General features: G+C 41.8%; 1 protein-coding gene across 2 annotated transcripts in view; it reads left to right on the plus strand.

The window, feature by feature from the left end:
* Positions 1 to 16,073, plus strand: part of ARHGAP32 (Rho GTPase activating protein 32) — a 198,014-nt gene that overhangs the window by 145,715 nt on the left and 36,226 nt on the right. For both annotated transcript variants that reach the window (XM_044439533.1, XM_044439534.1), the window contains one exon: positions 13,505 to 13,654. In XM_044439533.1, the coding sequence (XP_044295468.1) occupies positions 13,505 to 13,654 (150 nt within the window). The remainder of the gene's footprint in view (positions 1 to 13,504; positions 13,655 to 16,073) is intronic.

Raw genomic sequence — 16,073 nt, forward strand, 5'->3', positions numbered from 1 at the left:
TTTAAAGAATACTATTTCCCCTGACCTGTATTAATTGCAGGCATTCTTGAAATTGTTTGCCTGTTCGTAGTTGTCTAGCCTTGAATCTGTGTTAATCATTTGTACTTATTAACTCCCTAAGAGCAAAGCACAGCTCTATTCAACTGAATATGAACTCATAGCACACCAGTAGAGGAGTCATAGATACAGGAAATGGTTTAAACATACTTCACATGTGTATGTTAAAAGGCTTCGGGAAAAACCCCACAGAAAAGCAAACCAGAAGTTCATTCTCCCAGGCCTTCTTTGTTTCTTCACTGTGTGTCTGTTATGTGCAATTCAGAAATCACAGGTCTTTGCTCCACTGGCTCAGCAGCTTTTATCACAAACTGCCTAAACCCAGCAGAGTTTCTAAATCTTATTTTGAAATACTCCAGAGCAATAGCATTGTTAAAGAAATGTAGACGTGAGGGCGAGAAATTACTGTTGAGCTGAGCCATTTCTGTGTCTTCTAATCGCCAGTGTCCTCACAAGTGTTTGCTTATATAAAAAGCCCATTATTTCAGTTGTTCCTGCGGTGAACTCCTCAGTGCATCACACTTTACAGGAAGCTAGTAGATTTGTTAAGGCCATTTGTACACCGTACACGCACACGCATACAGGCTTCGGCAAGGGGCGGCATAGAAATGTTCTAATAATAATAATAATGATGATGATGATGATGATACTTAATTAGGAGTGGCTCACGTGTTAACTAAAAGCTTAAAATAGCATACTATTTAAATAATGGCCATGGCCAGATATTTCTAGTGATGACTGGAAATGCATTAAAGGTGCAATCCAATCACAGTGTTTGCAAGTACCCAACCTGGGAAGCTTACACTCAACTTAATCAAGGAGGGAGGAGGGGCAGGGGCAGTGTTCACCTTTCCATCTTTGCATGTCATAATTTTGCTTTTTGCCCATCCAGCAGGTTTCCTGGATGGTGGGGAAGGGGCAAAACTGGAGAGACCTAAGGATAGTTTATATTCTGCTGCCTCCAGTCTTTCTGCATACTCTGATGCCACCTGTCCTATTCCTGAACCTGGACAGAGAACCATGTATTCTTTACTGGTGTGAGGAGGAGATGGATGGATCCCCTCCACTTCTCTGGCCTTAGTTTTGGGAATCAAGAATACTAGCCCCTCAGACACGGTCTCAGGGTTGTAGGATTTTTCCCTAAGGAGAGAAGCAAACCTATATAAAAATAAAGGAGAATCTTGGATAAGATTCTCCTCCAGACTGGTAAGATCTTTCTCTGTTCCTCTGAACTGCCCAAGATGAACAATGTCTGCATAATGCATGCTTGGTAGAGTAAAGAAATTCTCAATGAGCAGGTATGAGATGTGTGAGGTTTTGGAAACAATGGAATCTTTAAAAAAGTCTAATCTTGTGAAGTGCAGAGCAACTCACTTGCTCATCTACATGTTGTACTTAGCATTACTTTTTGTTTTGTTTTTGGCAGGGGAGGTAATGGTGGTGGTTTGTTTTCATCTTACTTCTGAACATATAGCACCAATCCTCTCTGTTCCCTGCTTGTGACCATATAATGCAAATGGGCAGAAGCCCAGTGGTTTTGCATGGAGGAGATCCAATGACTGAATTCTGGTTGTTAACCCTTCCTATGATTTGGGTGTCTCTCTATTACAGTGTCCATAGGAGTGCAACCTGGTAGATCACCCACACATGAGTTATGACCTAAACTACTTGATGTAAATCTGAGCTAAATCTGTTTAGTTAAATCTCCCCCTTGGATTTCTTTAGAATCTGTTTTGTGTCTGGCCAGCAGGCTCAAAGCTGGAGTATGGTCTTTATAGGTAATTTCACCCATTCTTCTATTGGTTTGGAGGTGGAAATAAATAATGAATCTGAGCATTTGTAACCTATGAAGAACAGCTTCTGCATGCAGTATCTGTTAACAATTCAGAGATATAGGTGTGAGCAAGATTCAACAACCCATCAAGGGTAACTAGGCACAGTAGGTTGTTGCATTGTGCATTTCACAGTGTTGATTTTTTTAAGCAACAAGTCTCCCTGGCAACATGTGGCTTTTTCTTGGCATCTATCCTACTGCAATGGGTTCTTAGGTCTGGACCTGAGAAAGCAATTTCACAGTGTACTGGAGCATCTAGAAAGTCACTTAGTCAGAATGGCAAATCGCTGCCACTCTTCATGATCTTGCCCATGTCGCTACCAGTTGCTGTCCCTCAGCTTATACCCAAGTGGTATTTTGGAGTGACTATCACTGGCTCACCACCTTAAAAGAAAACACAAGGAAATTGACAAGGTGAGACAGTATAGACTAATTTGTGTACATTGCCAAGTTGTCTGTTGAAGAGGTCCTGTGAAGGGGAAGAATGCTGTAGAAGAGGGTGCTCAAAGGTGGTTGGTGGAAAATACAGTGTACTACTTAGCAATGTAATCCTCTTTATTTTAAATGTTGAACTGACTGATCCCAGTGCCTTCCCCCTTTTTCCAGCATTTTACCATGTCTCCAGCTAGTTTGGAAAGAGGCAACACTGGCTCTCCTGCTCTTTGAGGCTCCTTTTCAAAGCACTTACTGCTATGGTTACAACTGTTTTCATTAGGGGATAGGGCAACCTTTGTGCACAGGCTGCTAAACCAGACTGTTATCTACAAACCATTCCAACTTGGCTATACTGCTTCTGCTCTTTTTCCATTGTTGTTCCATGCATTTTTCAGGGTTAGGCACAGCAAAATCAATTTGCTGTCTGTTTTGGGGAACTAACTAAATCGTGGGAGTATATGCATGCATGCATATGAAAAAATATAATGCAGATTGCACATTTAAAGGAAAATTTGTTTCTTTGGCACAGACCTGCTTATATCACCATTCTAGAAAAGGAGGCATAGTTTTATAATGCTGAAGTTTCCATGGAAACATATGTCTCAAATGTGTTGCTTCAAATGTGTTTTTGCTTAGCATGCAGGTCAGATTTTATTTAATAGTAGAGAAAGGAACTGCAGTTTCTCAAGTCCGAACTCCACATTCTCTAGACGTGGCATCACACAGAGTTTGCAGCTATGAAGCCCCATGAAGACAAATGCCTGCTCCCAGCTCTAAAACTGACAATTTATAAGGATTTTGGATTGTAATGTTGTTCACGAGTGTTCTGTCATGTTGGAACTGACCCTATGGCAAGCAATAATAGCAACAACAGCAGTTATATTCCGCCTCTTGCAGAGCTGTTTACTCTGTTCTTCACCTATCCTTTTATCCTCATAACAACCCTGTGAGGTAGGTTAGGCTGGGAGTCGGGGCTCACACAAAGTCACCCAGTGAACTTTCTGGCTGAGCAGAGAATGGAATATGAATTTTCCAGGTCCTTGTCCAGCCTTTCAGCCACTACATCACACTGGTTCTAAGGTGATTAACAGTGAAGTGCTGCTTACTAAAACATAAAGAGCTTATGGACTGCACTGTTGCAAGGTGTAAGGAGCGCCAATGGCTTTTAAAAAGGAAATAAGGCAAGTGCACAGAGGGTATGTCTTTCAGTGGACATTAGCCTGTCAGATAAACTTGTCTCCAGGTTTAGCGGCAGTGACTGGGTTAGGGTAACCCACACTCAAGGGTTGAGTGTAGGTTATTTTTAAATCATGAGTTGTTGAAATGTGGGATACTGTGTTGTGAAAATCTGGTTATGCTAACCAGCTATAGTTTGTTAACCATAAGCAAGCCATGAAAAAAACCCATAGTTTAATGCTGGGCTGTGAATGCTGAGTGGTTTGTAGTTGACATAGAAATGGAACAAGTCAGAAGGGGCCTCCTGGGCCATCTAGTCTGACCCCCGACTCTAGCCAGCTCGGCTCACAACATGCCTACCATGTGCATATCTAGCCTATCCTTGAACACCCTCACCAATGGGGCCTCAACCACCTCCCATGGAAGCCCATTTGGGGTCCTAACTGTCAGGAAGTACTTCCTGGCATCCAAATTGAATCTTGTTTCCCTGAGCTTTGCTCCATTGGAGTGCATCCTGCCCGCCTCTACAGAGGAAAACAGGTCTCCACCCACCTCTGTGTAACACCCCCTCACATGCCTATATGTCGCCAACAGATCCCCTCTGAGTCTCCTCTTCTCCAGACTGAAAAGACCCAGTTCCCTCAGTCTCACCTCATATGGCTTTCCCTGCAATCCATGTTTTGTTGGCATGACTGGGTTCAGGGAACAGTAACCATATTTCAGCAACCATAATTCAGCGACAATCCAAATGAGAGTTTTATTCAGCCTTTGAGTGGGGGTTATTGTGTTATCTGAACCCATCTGAACATCAGGTTTGGGGACAGGCTATTAATGAGAACTGCTAGCAACTCTCTTGTCCTTTGTTGGGGAAAACTGATGATAGATCAAGTTAGCATTTCCCAACCTGCTACCATCATGCTCTTAAATGATTTTAGTTAAACAGTTCAAAAGTCCAGTGCTTAGTTGGATTACATGGTTTATAATGATCTTTTGAACTTAGCTAGTTGAATTACCTAGCAAGGTTAATAACACATAAGCTGATTGGCTTGAACAGGCAAAAGTTTGTCTTCCCTCTTTTTAACTTCTTATGGAAATGACCGCAGGAGAAAATTTTCAGAAGCTAATCTAGGCACTAGAATAGAAACTGTTTTAATGATTGTTCTCTTTTAATTACCTTTAGCACTCTTTGCCTGTTGATCTACTTACCGATTGGCCCTTTGTTTAACTTGGTGCTCCTTCGTAAAGAAGAAACTTCATTGTTGAAGCAAGACTCCAACTAGCATTTTCTGAGGAACTTGGCCATTAGTGCTGGGCTTGCTGGAACATCTTTTGTTGAATGTTGATGCGTTCCCTAAAACGAATGTTGACAATAGCACAGTACTGCTTTGCATCCATCTTTACTGATGGATGATTCATTTAGCACTGCTTAATCAGGTACCAGAGATCTGGTGCACACTTTCAAATGGAACATTAGATCACCGAGCTATGGAATAACACAGCAAGAGGGCTTAATTAAATTTGATTATACTGTGCAGTAGAAAACTGCTGCCAGGATTAAAGAAACCAGTACGTGATTCTTTTCATCTTCCTGCCCCCCAAGAGCTCTAGTGCATGCTGGAAAACACCTGTTATCTATTTGAATTTACTTTATCATTATGTTCTCTGGAAATAATGTAGTGATTCATATGTGATGCCTAGGTGCTTCAGGCTGGATCTTTTGCTTCCTCTTGAAATCCCTCTTCAAAATATTCTCACATGCTTTTACTTTCTAGCTTTGAAATTTCACCCCACGTTTTAATTTTTTATAACCTTCGAATCTGGCCACTGTACAGTGTGGGAACCAGTGGTACGTGGTGTTTGGAGTGCTGGACTGAGGATCTCGGAAATCCAGGTTCTGGTCCTCATTCAGCCATGAATCTCACTGGGTGACTGTGGGCCAGTCACTCACCTGAAGATTTTGCACTATTTTAAGAATTCAGGTAAGGAAGAAAATTTGATGGTCTTCAATCAATCTTAGCTACTCACCCGTGTCTTTAAGATCAGTTTATAGGATTTGAGGGTGAACATTGAAATTGACTGGCAGCTCGGAGTCTGAACTAATAAAATGTGTCTGTTTGGAACCTGCCTGAACCGAGGAAAGGAGAGCAAATCGCATTCTGTAATTCATGGTGTGGTTGTTCCTTGAAGAAATAGTTGCATGGTATCATTTTCAGAATGACAAAAAGGTTGTTTCCATGAGAACCTTTTACCATAAGATTTTCTCTTGACAATACTCAGTGTACTAGTACATTCACATATTAATGGTGCATCACTATTTATATTACACATTTTTTTATTATATTTATATCTCACCATTTTTCCTGCAATGAACTCAAGGTAACTTGTGTACGTAGCCCTCCTCCATTCTATCTTAACAAGCCTAGGAAGAAATTAGGCTGAGAGTCTGCTACTGATCCAAAGTGACCTAGTGATATTGGTGGCCAAACAGGGACTCGAGCCTGGATCTTCTGAGTTTTGGTCCTGCATTCTGACCACTACTCCACATCAGTCATGATTGAAATGGCACAAGCCATTTAACAAGTGCAGCATTTAACATTTAACACAGCAGCAAGATTAAAAGCAACTTGCATTACATGGCTAGCCTTATCCCTTGTCGAGTGTTAAATTCCGTGCTGTAAGATGTAAGCTGCTTCCATCATTACAGGCATGTAACTACTGGTATGTTCATTTGTTCATGCATAATTACAATGGCATGACTTCCTAATGTATGGTATAAATTCTGTGGCTTGCAAACCACTTGGATGGTGAGAAAATTTATGCTGCATGTAAGAGTAGCAAGTTATAAGGATCATATATACCCTCATCCCCAAACCCAGAATGAGTTCATACAGTTTGCAGTTGTCGCACAGTCTGGATTTCAGTTCTTCTCCTTGATCCTCATTACAACCAACAGAAACAGTTTTAGGTATGTATTTGCTTAATTACCAGTCACAGAATTAATATTTTTTTGGTACAAAAGGAATATACCTCCATAGTATGCGTGTTTCTCCAACTCTCTTATTATTTCAGTCAGTTTTGAAAGAATCTCTAGTCTTTCATCCTTTTTAAGACAAAAAGCTATCTGAACACTATAATATAGTAGGGATTAAAATCACTTGTTAACTGGAAAGGCAACCTGTATACTGGCCATGAGCTGGAAATGTGGGTCATTCTCTATATAGAAAGATTTTCTTTTCTAGGATGCTAATCTTGTATTAGCAGTCCTACTGCCATCAGGAATCCAAACCAGGAAAGAACAGATTTTAAATGTGTTTTTAATAGGCAACTGATATGAGTGGTTGCGATTCTTCCATGAACTTTTGCAAAATCCTCTCTAGACCTGATAAGTGGATTGAATAGGCATGCTCGCCTCCATCTGCTTTAAGGAGCTTTTAGTTGCTGCATGATTTTTCTAAAGAAGATGATGTGTGAATATTATTTTAGTCCCACGCAGAGCACTTAACTCCCATGCAAAGCAGTCCTATATACCAGTGAACCAAAGGGAGAAATGCACTCAGATACACTCAGATACAGTTGCCACTATGTCCTGCACCCACCCAGCCCAGAACAGGTACCGAACAGTTCACTGAAAAGCTGAGAGCTGAGCGATGGCAGCAGACATGGGCCCCAGCATCCATGGCAGCATGGCCAGTGCCTACCAGTCATGACCAATTTATGATGTTGCAGAATGATGCAGGGGGGTTGCAGGGTTGCCGCAGGAGTGGCAGTGTGAAGCCACCATGTCAACCAGATATGGGAGCAACCAGTAGACTCATGTTCACAGGGAGATGTTCTCATTACATTATCTCACTCCACACACAATCTGCCAGAATTGATAGCATAGGATCCTCCACTTGTGACCCTCATAGCACACTTGGGGAGCATCAGATAATTCTCATTATACCAACATCTTATTAAAAGTACCTTTTGTGATCATGGCACATATGAAAGGAGTGGCAAAAACATCATATAGTGCAGTGTCCCTGGAAGGAAACCTGCAGAAAGGGCATACAGCTGTCCTTGAAACATGGGTTCATTATCCTCTGAGGAAGGCAAAAGTATTGTTAAATGGGTTGGGGAAACTGAACAAATGAAGCCACAAGTACACATCCTCAGGGCATGATGTCAGAAACTAGAAGTGCAAGTCTAAGCATCATCCTGGAAGTTATAGCTCAACTCAGCTTTTGCATGCCTGGCCAACAGCAGTCATTTCAAGTATAGAAGGGAGCTTGCAGTATTCAAATCCACATTTCAGAGAGCTCAGAGCTGCCCCTCAGCCCTGGCCACAGGAAACAGACACCAAGGCCAATTGTCCTTGCTTGACCCACTAACCTGAAGACATAGGCCGAGATCACATGGGTTGCTAACTTGTGCAACAACTCAAGTTTGACTTGCAGAATCTAAACCAGCAGAGCACAGCCTGGGGACCATATGTATCCATTGGCCACTTGGAAGGAGGATAAGACCAAGAGGGGGCTGGCAGAAGGACCCATGGAGACCAGAAGAAGCAATGTTGCTATTGTGTTTTTTGCAAGAAAGGGACAGGGAAAACAGCGGTAGCATGAGGCTGGAAAAAACCATGTGAGTCTGAAGGAACATGCCTTGTGAGTAATTGCAGAAAACAAGCAGGTTGGAGGGCTGCACGAAAGAGCTTGGGGGCCACAGGTTGGGAACCCCTGTTCTAGTCCCTTAAACAGGGAGAGTAGGAACAGAGATACTGGGGCAGGCAACAGTAACTTAGATTTGTGAAGTATTTTAAAAGTATTTCCTTAAGAAACAGATGGAATATCTCTGTCCTTCCTTTCCTTTTCTTCTTGCTTTGACAGGGTCATAAAACACCTAGGCTAAAAGGAATGTTTCTAGCCAGCCACCTATGAAAGGATGTTGTTAAGAACACCTATATCACTCTGAGTTCCCATACAGAGGGATTCGGAATGATACAACACACTAAATCCAGGATGTAAACTGTAACCACATTGAACCAGAACTGGGATAGTGCATACTTTGAACTTTGTACTGTCAAGTAAGCTTTAAAATTATGATGTCATTATTTATTGCACAGTAGCTTTTGGTATAAAGCTCGCCACTATTTCCACCCCTCTTGAAGTCTTATACTAGTTTTGCAATTCTAGGGTTCCTATGACAGAGAGTATAGTTACAGCTAATCATTTGTTGTTCCCACTAAACTGTGGTTACTTTAAAGAAGAGGTGGGCATCTTGTGCACCTCCGGATGTGTGGGTTTACAACTCCCAGCATCCCTCACCATGGGCTATGCTGGCAAGAACTGTTGGAAGTTGTAGACCAAAACATCAGGAGTTCTACAAGTTTCCTACCCCTACTAAATTATGGTTTACTGAAATAAGCTATGATCAAGTGGTGGTTTCCGATCTTGACTTAATTCAGTAAACTATAGTTTAAACTGAACATATCAGTTCAGACATAACAATAAACTATGGTCAATTTAAATAAAGCAGTGGAAGTTTTCATTTTGATCTCATAGCTGTGCTAGAGGAAGAAGAAGGGAATTGAGACCAAATGAGACCAAAGCTCACCCAGACTTGTTCACAAAGAACTAAAGCAATTCTCATGGTAATAGTCTTCAGTGTCCCATGCAATTAACTAATGAAATTAGTCAGGACGTTAGTCAGGAATTCTGCATTGAAGCACTTTACTCAGGCTGAATGATAAAATTGCATTTTGCACCTCTGTATGCTAGAAGGCAAGGTCAGGTGGTTAGAGTGCTGGGGAGGGAGACCAAGCTGGAAAAATAGGCTGCATTGGCTGCTAGTTGCTGGGTGAGTCCAATTCAGAGTGCTCACAATAATGTACAAAGCCCTAAACAGTTTGGGGCCAGGTAGTCTGAGGGAGTACCTTTCTCCATATGTCCCAGCCCGTCGACTGCATTCGTCATCTGAAGGCACATTCCCCCTCTTAGCAAAGGGGCGAGGGCATTTGCAAGGAAGAGGCTTTCTCTGGTATTGCACCCCGACTTTGGAATTCCGTTCCACTGGAGGTCCAGTTTGCACCCACTATTTTGGTCTTTAGGCACCAACTAAAGACATAGCTGTCCCATTGTTATTTTACGAGGCGAATTCTTATTTTAATGATGTTTTATTTTATGCTGATGCCAATATGATAGGATTTTCAAATGCTAGATATCGATATTCTAAATTTTAATGGTTTATGTTTTATTTTTGGGGTGTGTGTGTATGTGTATAATTCATTATTTTATTTTATTAATCCTATTTTGTCTGTTTTGGCTTTATTTTATTTTGATAATTTACCTGTGGATTCTATTGCTGATCTTTTGTCAGGTTAATCATTGTATAATTTTTATGTTGTTCTAGTTTGTAAAATAATGTGAGCTGCTCAAAGAACCTATGGCTAGTGGGGCAGTATATAAATTGAATAAATCCTAGAAGGAAGGAAGGAAGGAAGGAAGGAAGGAAGGAAGGAAGGAAGAAAGGAAGGAAGGAAGGAAGGAAGGAAGGAAGGAAGGACGGAAGATAGATAGATAGATAGATAGATAGATAGATAGATAGATAGATAGAGATGATGCATACAGACATTCAAAGGCAGCCAGGGTGGGAGATATAAAGAATGAGGACACTCTACATGCCCACATTCCTCCGTGCCGCCACCTGCCATTTTTAATTTCCTAGCATACCTCTAGAATGACTCCATGCCATTTTAATGGGGGGGTGTCATTCTGTCCTCTGAATGTCCTTTAGAATGGAGTGAGAGCAGGATACAACATTGTTCTAGAGCATTCTGAGGAATTAAAAATGTTGACTGACAGCAGCAGAAAGCTAGAGAAAGTGCAGTGCACATTGACTCCCTGACCTCATAACCTCGCTCCCTCCCACACTCGCAATAGGGAAAGAGAGGAAGGAGTTTTGTCCTCTTTCTCTTTTGCTGCCAACCCTTCCTAAAGTCAGGGTGAATTTCCATTTCATCAAAAGTTTGACCCAGCAGTAACTGCCATACTCATGTGTGAAAGGGAAACATTCTGATTGATCGAAGCTTAGCTAAGCTCCTTTTTGCAGTATTCAGGCACAATCCAATGGGCTGCCTCTGAACTTGGAGGATTATGGGCATCCTATCGAGAGCAGGAGGAGCATCAGCTAGATCACCTGTTTCAACCACCTAGCTGAGGTGTGTTGGATGGGGAGAGGAGGCTGAAGCACCAGCAGGGCACATCTTAGCCTGGTCAACCTGGTTGCATGGTCTTCCCACCTCCCAGAACGCCTTCTTCACCCCCTTCCCTGAGGTTACTTTTATGACCTAGGAAATGCAGCTGGACATGGTTCCTACCATTCTGTCTATTGGGAGTGGGAAGGGGAACTGAGGGCACATCAGTTCTATGGTTAGAACCCTTTTCCACCTTTCACCTGGAGATCCAAACAATCCTTTGGCCTTCTAAACATGATCTGGAGGCCTTAGGATAATTTTGCCCATGACTTTGCTTTGGAATTGCTTACATCCAGCACAGTTTGGGATCTCCAGATCAGATGCAGAGTAATGGCAGATGCAGATCCCCTTTATTTTTAACTTGAAATAAAGATCTCATAGCTGTTTTCTATACAAGGGTATTATTCTGATGTACTTTGATTACTAGAGGAACTGTTTTTGCAGTGTTAATTGAGATACTTACCCCTTCCGTTTGGTCTTTAAGAAGAAAAAACTCAGGGAGTCTGATTGCTAATACTGCAGCTTAGTGAACCTTTATAACTTCCTGGTAACTGAAAAGGCTGGAAACAAAGGAAATCCTTTTGTAACTTGCTTCATGTTGTGGCTTTAATTTGAGTCTCTAGAGGATCACTTGCAAACAAAAGCAACTGAGTAAGATAAGGAGGTTTTTCCTTTTAGTGGAAAAAGAAAAGAAAAGGAGTCGAACAGCTTTGTCCTGCTTACTGATTCAAATATATGCTAAGTTTATTCCCCTTTTGACTTAGGACCATTTCCTTCCCATCATGGGGTAATTGCTGCACGTATAAATCTCCATTGCGTTGTCTCAAGTTCAATGAACCTTGGAAAATCTTGACATAAGTGAGAACTTGTGTAGTCCAGTTTACATTATAGGTCAAGAAATGCCGCACTGGTCTCCACTCCTTGGCTTGCTTTCCTTGTTTTTACTATGTGTGCATTCCCTAACTTATATATGCTCATGAATACTATTTGGTTATCAGGTTATAGTTGTGTGAACACATAAGTTGTTGATGCTTCCGCAGTTGGTAGTCATAATTTGTACTTAACCATGCTGGCAGTATAAAAGTTGAATCCATCACTCATGTTTCCTCCTATTGTCTTGTCACTGATTAAAAAAACCCAAAAACTTTTGGGCACATTCTTCCAAGAACTCAGTGGCTGATAGAAATTGATGGCTGGGTTTGTAAGCCTTCTTTTCCCCATCCTGCATCTGTTGGTTGCATGCTGCCTTAGGACATGGGTTACTATGTCATCTGGAGCCGGAGGACAGTGGGGGTGTCCTCTAAACCATCCCAAACCCTAGAGCAAGCCATGACTTGTGCAGTGACTTGGAAGCTAATCACACTACTTAACTTGCTGGGTTCATACACCATGACAACCAGTGCCTGGCACAGGTAAATGTGGAAATGAGTGTGGAGCCAGCGCATGTGGGACAGGAAAGAGAAGTCACTGTGGTTTCTTTTTCTTCCCTCATCATGTAAACCCGGCCAATGTCTTCATCCAGAGTGCAAGAATCTCATACAAAAACTGTGTTCTGCCATTCTTTAACAGTCAAAGTTGTGATGTATACATGCATTTCATTATTTGATTTTAATGTTTAATATTTAATTTAATGTTAATCCCAGATTTTCTAACAGAAGGAAGCCCAAAGTATCTAAAAATAATACACACAAACAGATAAGAATCAAAGTAAACCAAAGAAAATGGAAACATTTCTAACAATAAAATGTTATAATTTATCAATAAAAGAAAAAAACCCTGATTGATTACTGAACACAAATCAAAATTTGCAAACAAAGAGGGTAATGATAGACACAACATGTACTTGACTAAAAGGTATGCCTTTATATACCCCACTCCAATAATGCACCACAAAATTGGGGCATATGAAAACATATCCATTTTTGAATGACCAGCTATTAAAGAGGAGGACCAGATGGCCATAGATCTTTGTATTCCTGAAGTGAGACAGTTTCTGAAATTAGTCCCTACAAATGCCTGAAGCATCTCCAAATAGTATCAATCAATGAGCAAAATAAAACTGAATAAATCCTTGGATCGAGCACAAGTTTCCACTACATGCCATGAGCAAGACCAAAAGGAGCCTAAAACTTTTGTAAAATCACAGAATACTGAGAACCACTGAGAACACTACTTAGTAAAGTTGTATACAGGTTAAAAGCACATTATGTTTCCAAAGGAGCTGCAGGGTTTTGGTGCCCTCAAGAAAATGGATTTGAGCAGAAGTAGTGGCTTGGTGTTGATCAGCAACTAGCTGACCAGTGAGGTGTACTGTGGATGACCATAGGTAAAGGAACGAGTCCATTTCCTCTAGGTCAGAAAAGCTTCTCATCTGTTACTGTTAACAAGTGGTTGTGACTTAGCCACTGCAATCAACTATATGAAAGGAAACCATGAATAAAAGCATGGATTGCATCACTCATTTTTATGTAGAATTCCTATTATTCAGTCTTCTACCAGCCTTTCCATCTGCATTACCAATAAATGAGAGTTACAACTGTTGCCTCATGCTGTGCCCTAAATATAATTTTCATTTCAAATTTCTCCCCTGGATCAGTTTCATGAAATGGTACTGGGAATAAGGGAAGGGGGAGGAGACCATTTTAGAGAACTGGAAAGGTATGTGCATGCCAGTAAAAGTGACTGATACTGTCTAGAATCAACTGTGTGTCAGTAAAATACTGTATGGATGTTCCTGCCCAAGAAATGAAATTTTTGTTTCAATTTGACAGTGTCAAAAAAACACGGCAAGCTTATTACTTTTCTGCGCACATTCATGAAGTCTCGGCCAACAAAACAAAAGCTGAAGCAACGTGGGATCTTAAAGGAGAGAGTCTTTGGCTGTGACCTTGGGGAACATCTTCTCAACTCTGGCCATGACGGTAAGAGAAGAATTTTATACTTCTGTCAAGGTGCAAATTCTGCAGAACTAATTGGGCAGAATTGCTCTTTTCAAGTCATTCAACCCTTCTATCTCCACCTCTTAACTATTCATACTCGTTAAAGAAAGTGACGCTTTGGAATGAAATCATGGGAATGGGTAGCATTGCTTCCTCTTCCTGTATCCCTTCCTGTACCCACTCAACTCTGCTCCAGAGTGATGGGATATCTCCAGAGTGAATTTGGTAGCCACCTTCCTTACTGTCTTTGGAGGGGGCGCTCTGAGAAGGACTACCGCTAATGATCTCAGGGTTCAGGTAGGCGCACACAGAAGATATCCCGGCCCCAAACCATTTAGGGTTTTAAATGTTAAAGTCAGTACTTTGAATCAGGCCTGAACTTCAATTGGTAGCCAATGTAATTGACAGAGGACTGGGGTGATGTGCTTATGTTAGCGGCCTTGCTGCTCTGTTTTGAACCAATCGAAGTCTCCATTGTCATTTTCAAAGGCAGCCACATGTAGAACATGTTACAGTAGTCCAGACAAGAGGTTACCAGAGCATGGATTTTTCAAATAGGTTCTGCCTTGCCATCAAACACTTTTGTCACATCCCAAGTATCTGTGTTGCTTAATGGATTCATTCACTCATACATTTTGTTTTGACATCAGTCAGAGATCATTTGCATAAACAACTCGTCCTGGTCTTGATTCTTGATTGCTTAGGAAAGAATTGGGGCACTTTCCTCAGGAGATAAGCTCATGCAGAAGACAGCCAAGGGTGAAATGGCACTTCCCCAGTATACTGCTTCTTGTTGCTTGTTGCCTTTGCTGCAAGAAACCATCTTACCAAAATGAATGCTATTCTATGCAACTGGATGCTATCACATGCCAGAGTCCAGTATGTCCAGAGTACAACATGCCGTGGTGTCTTCCAGCGTAATCCATAAAAACAAAGGCCATGGTGCAGAAAGCTGTATTTACTCTAGTGTGCTGGCATTGTCCAAACAAGGACTTAGAGCCACTGAAGGATAGAATTAAAGGGTCAAGGGGGAATAAAGGTTATCTGATTTGGACTATTTATTTATTTAAAACATTTCTATGCTGCCCCCATCGCAACAAAGCCTTGGGGCGGCTCATAACATTCATAAAAAGATACAATCAATAATTTAAAAACTGGTACCATCTTGGCTATATATATGAAAATCTACTAAATCTACTAATCTACTAGACTACTACTCTGTAGAAGACTCCGTGGCTCTGATATAATGCTGAGGGTGTAGTATGTATGATGTACAATTTGGGATTCAGCAACTTGCCTCAGAGTAATTGTTGATCACCCCAAAAGGCAAAGCATGCCGCATTCTCTTCATAAATGTAGAAGTGCAGTGAGGTTCCCCAGTCAGTAATTGCATTGTCAACTTCAGGTTGGTCAACCCTGCATGTTCACAGCCCAAACATTATGGAAACACTAATCAGCATTTTCAGCATCCGCTACTCATGTGAGACTGTCTTCAGCCTAGAGGAACTGTTCACCTGAATCCTTTCCATGTGCTGCTGCTTTAGATGTGTTTTCTATGATCTCCCAATAGTGATGTTGCCACTAATTACTTTTTCCTTTTATAGCTAGACAGTTCATTGCAAATCTTCTACTTAAGGCTTACATCATCCCATGGAAACATGCCCTCTGTCTTACTCCTGTGTATTGATTATCAGTACACCAATACTTATGTAATTAGCATGTTCCATTGCTGAGTTTACACAAACATAGAAACAGAATGAGTCAGAAGGAGCCTGCTGTCTAATCTGACCCCTGGCTCCAGCCGGCTCCGCTCACGACATGCCCACCATGTGCATGTCCAGCCTATCCTTGAACACCCTCACCGATGGGGCTTCAACCACCTCCTGTTGAAGCCCTTTCCATACCCCAGGGGTCCTAACCACCTGGAAGTACTTCCTGGCATCTACCCTAAATCTTGGCTGCCTGAGCTTTGCCCCATTGGAACATGTCCTGCCATCCACTGCAGGGGAAAAAGGTCATGACCCACCTCTGCATGACACCCCCTCATGTACCTGTACGTCACTAACAGGTCCCCTCTGAGTCTCCTCCTCTCAAGGCTGAAAAGACCCAGCTTCCCCAGTCTCTGCTCAATGTAGTTTTCCTTATGCAGTTTTCCTTTGCGGTCTCTGTGCATCAACACATATGGGATCCATGGGGATCTTCCAAAGCTGATTAATTAGTCTTTGATGGGAGCCCAGCCTGTAAGCAAGTCCAGCATGCAGGCCGGGGCTCCCACCAAGACTCCAGTTCTTCGATCACCATCATGAGTGCATTGGGAGGGTCTTCCTCTGCTTCTCTTAGCTCTCCCAGAGCTACCTTCTTGTTTTCTTCTCTCCCCAACCACTCTTTATTTATTCTCTTC

This window comes from Varanus komodoensis, unplaced genomic scaffold (assembly GCF_004798865.1).
Source record: "Varanus komodoensis strain SLA01 unplaced genomic scaffold, ASM479886v1 scaffold35, whole genome shotgun sequence".
NCBI classification, from domain to species: Eukaryota; Metazoa; Chordata; class Lepidosauria; order Squamata; family Varanidae; genus Varanus; species Varanus komodoensis.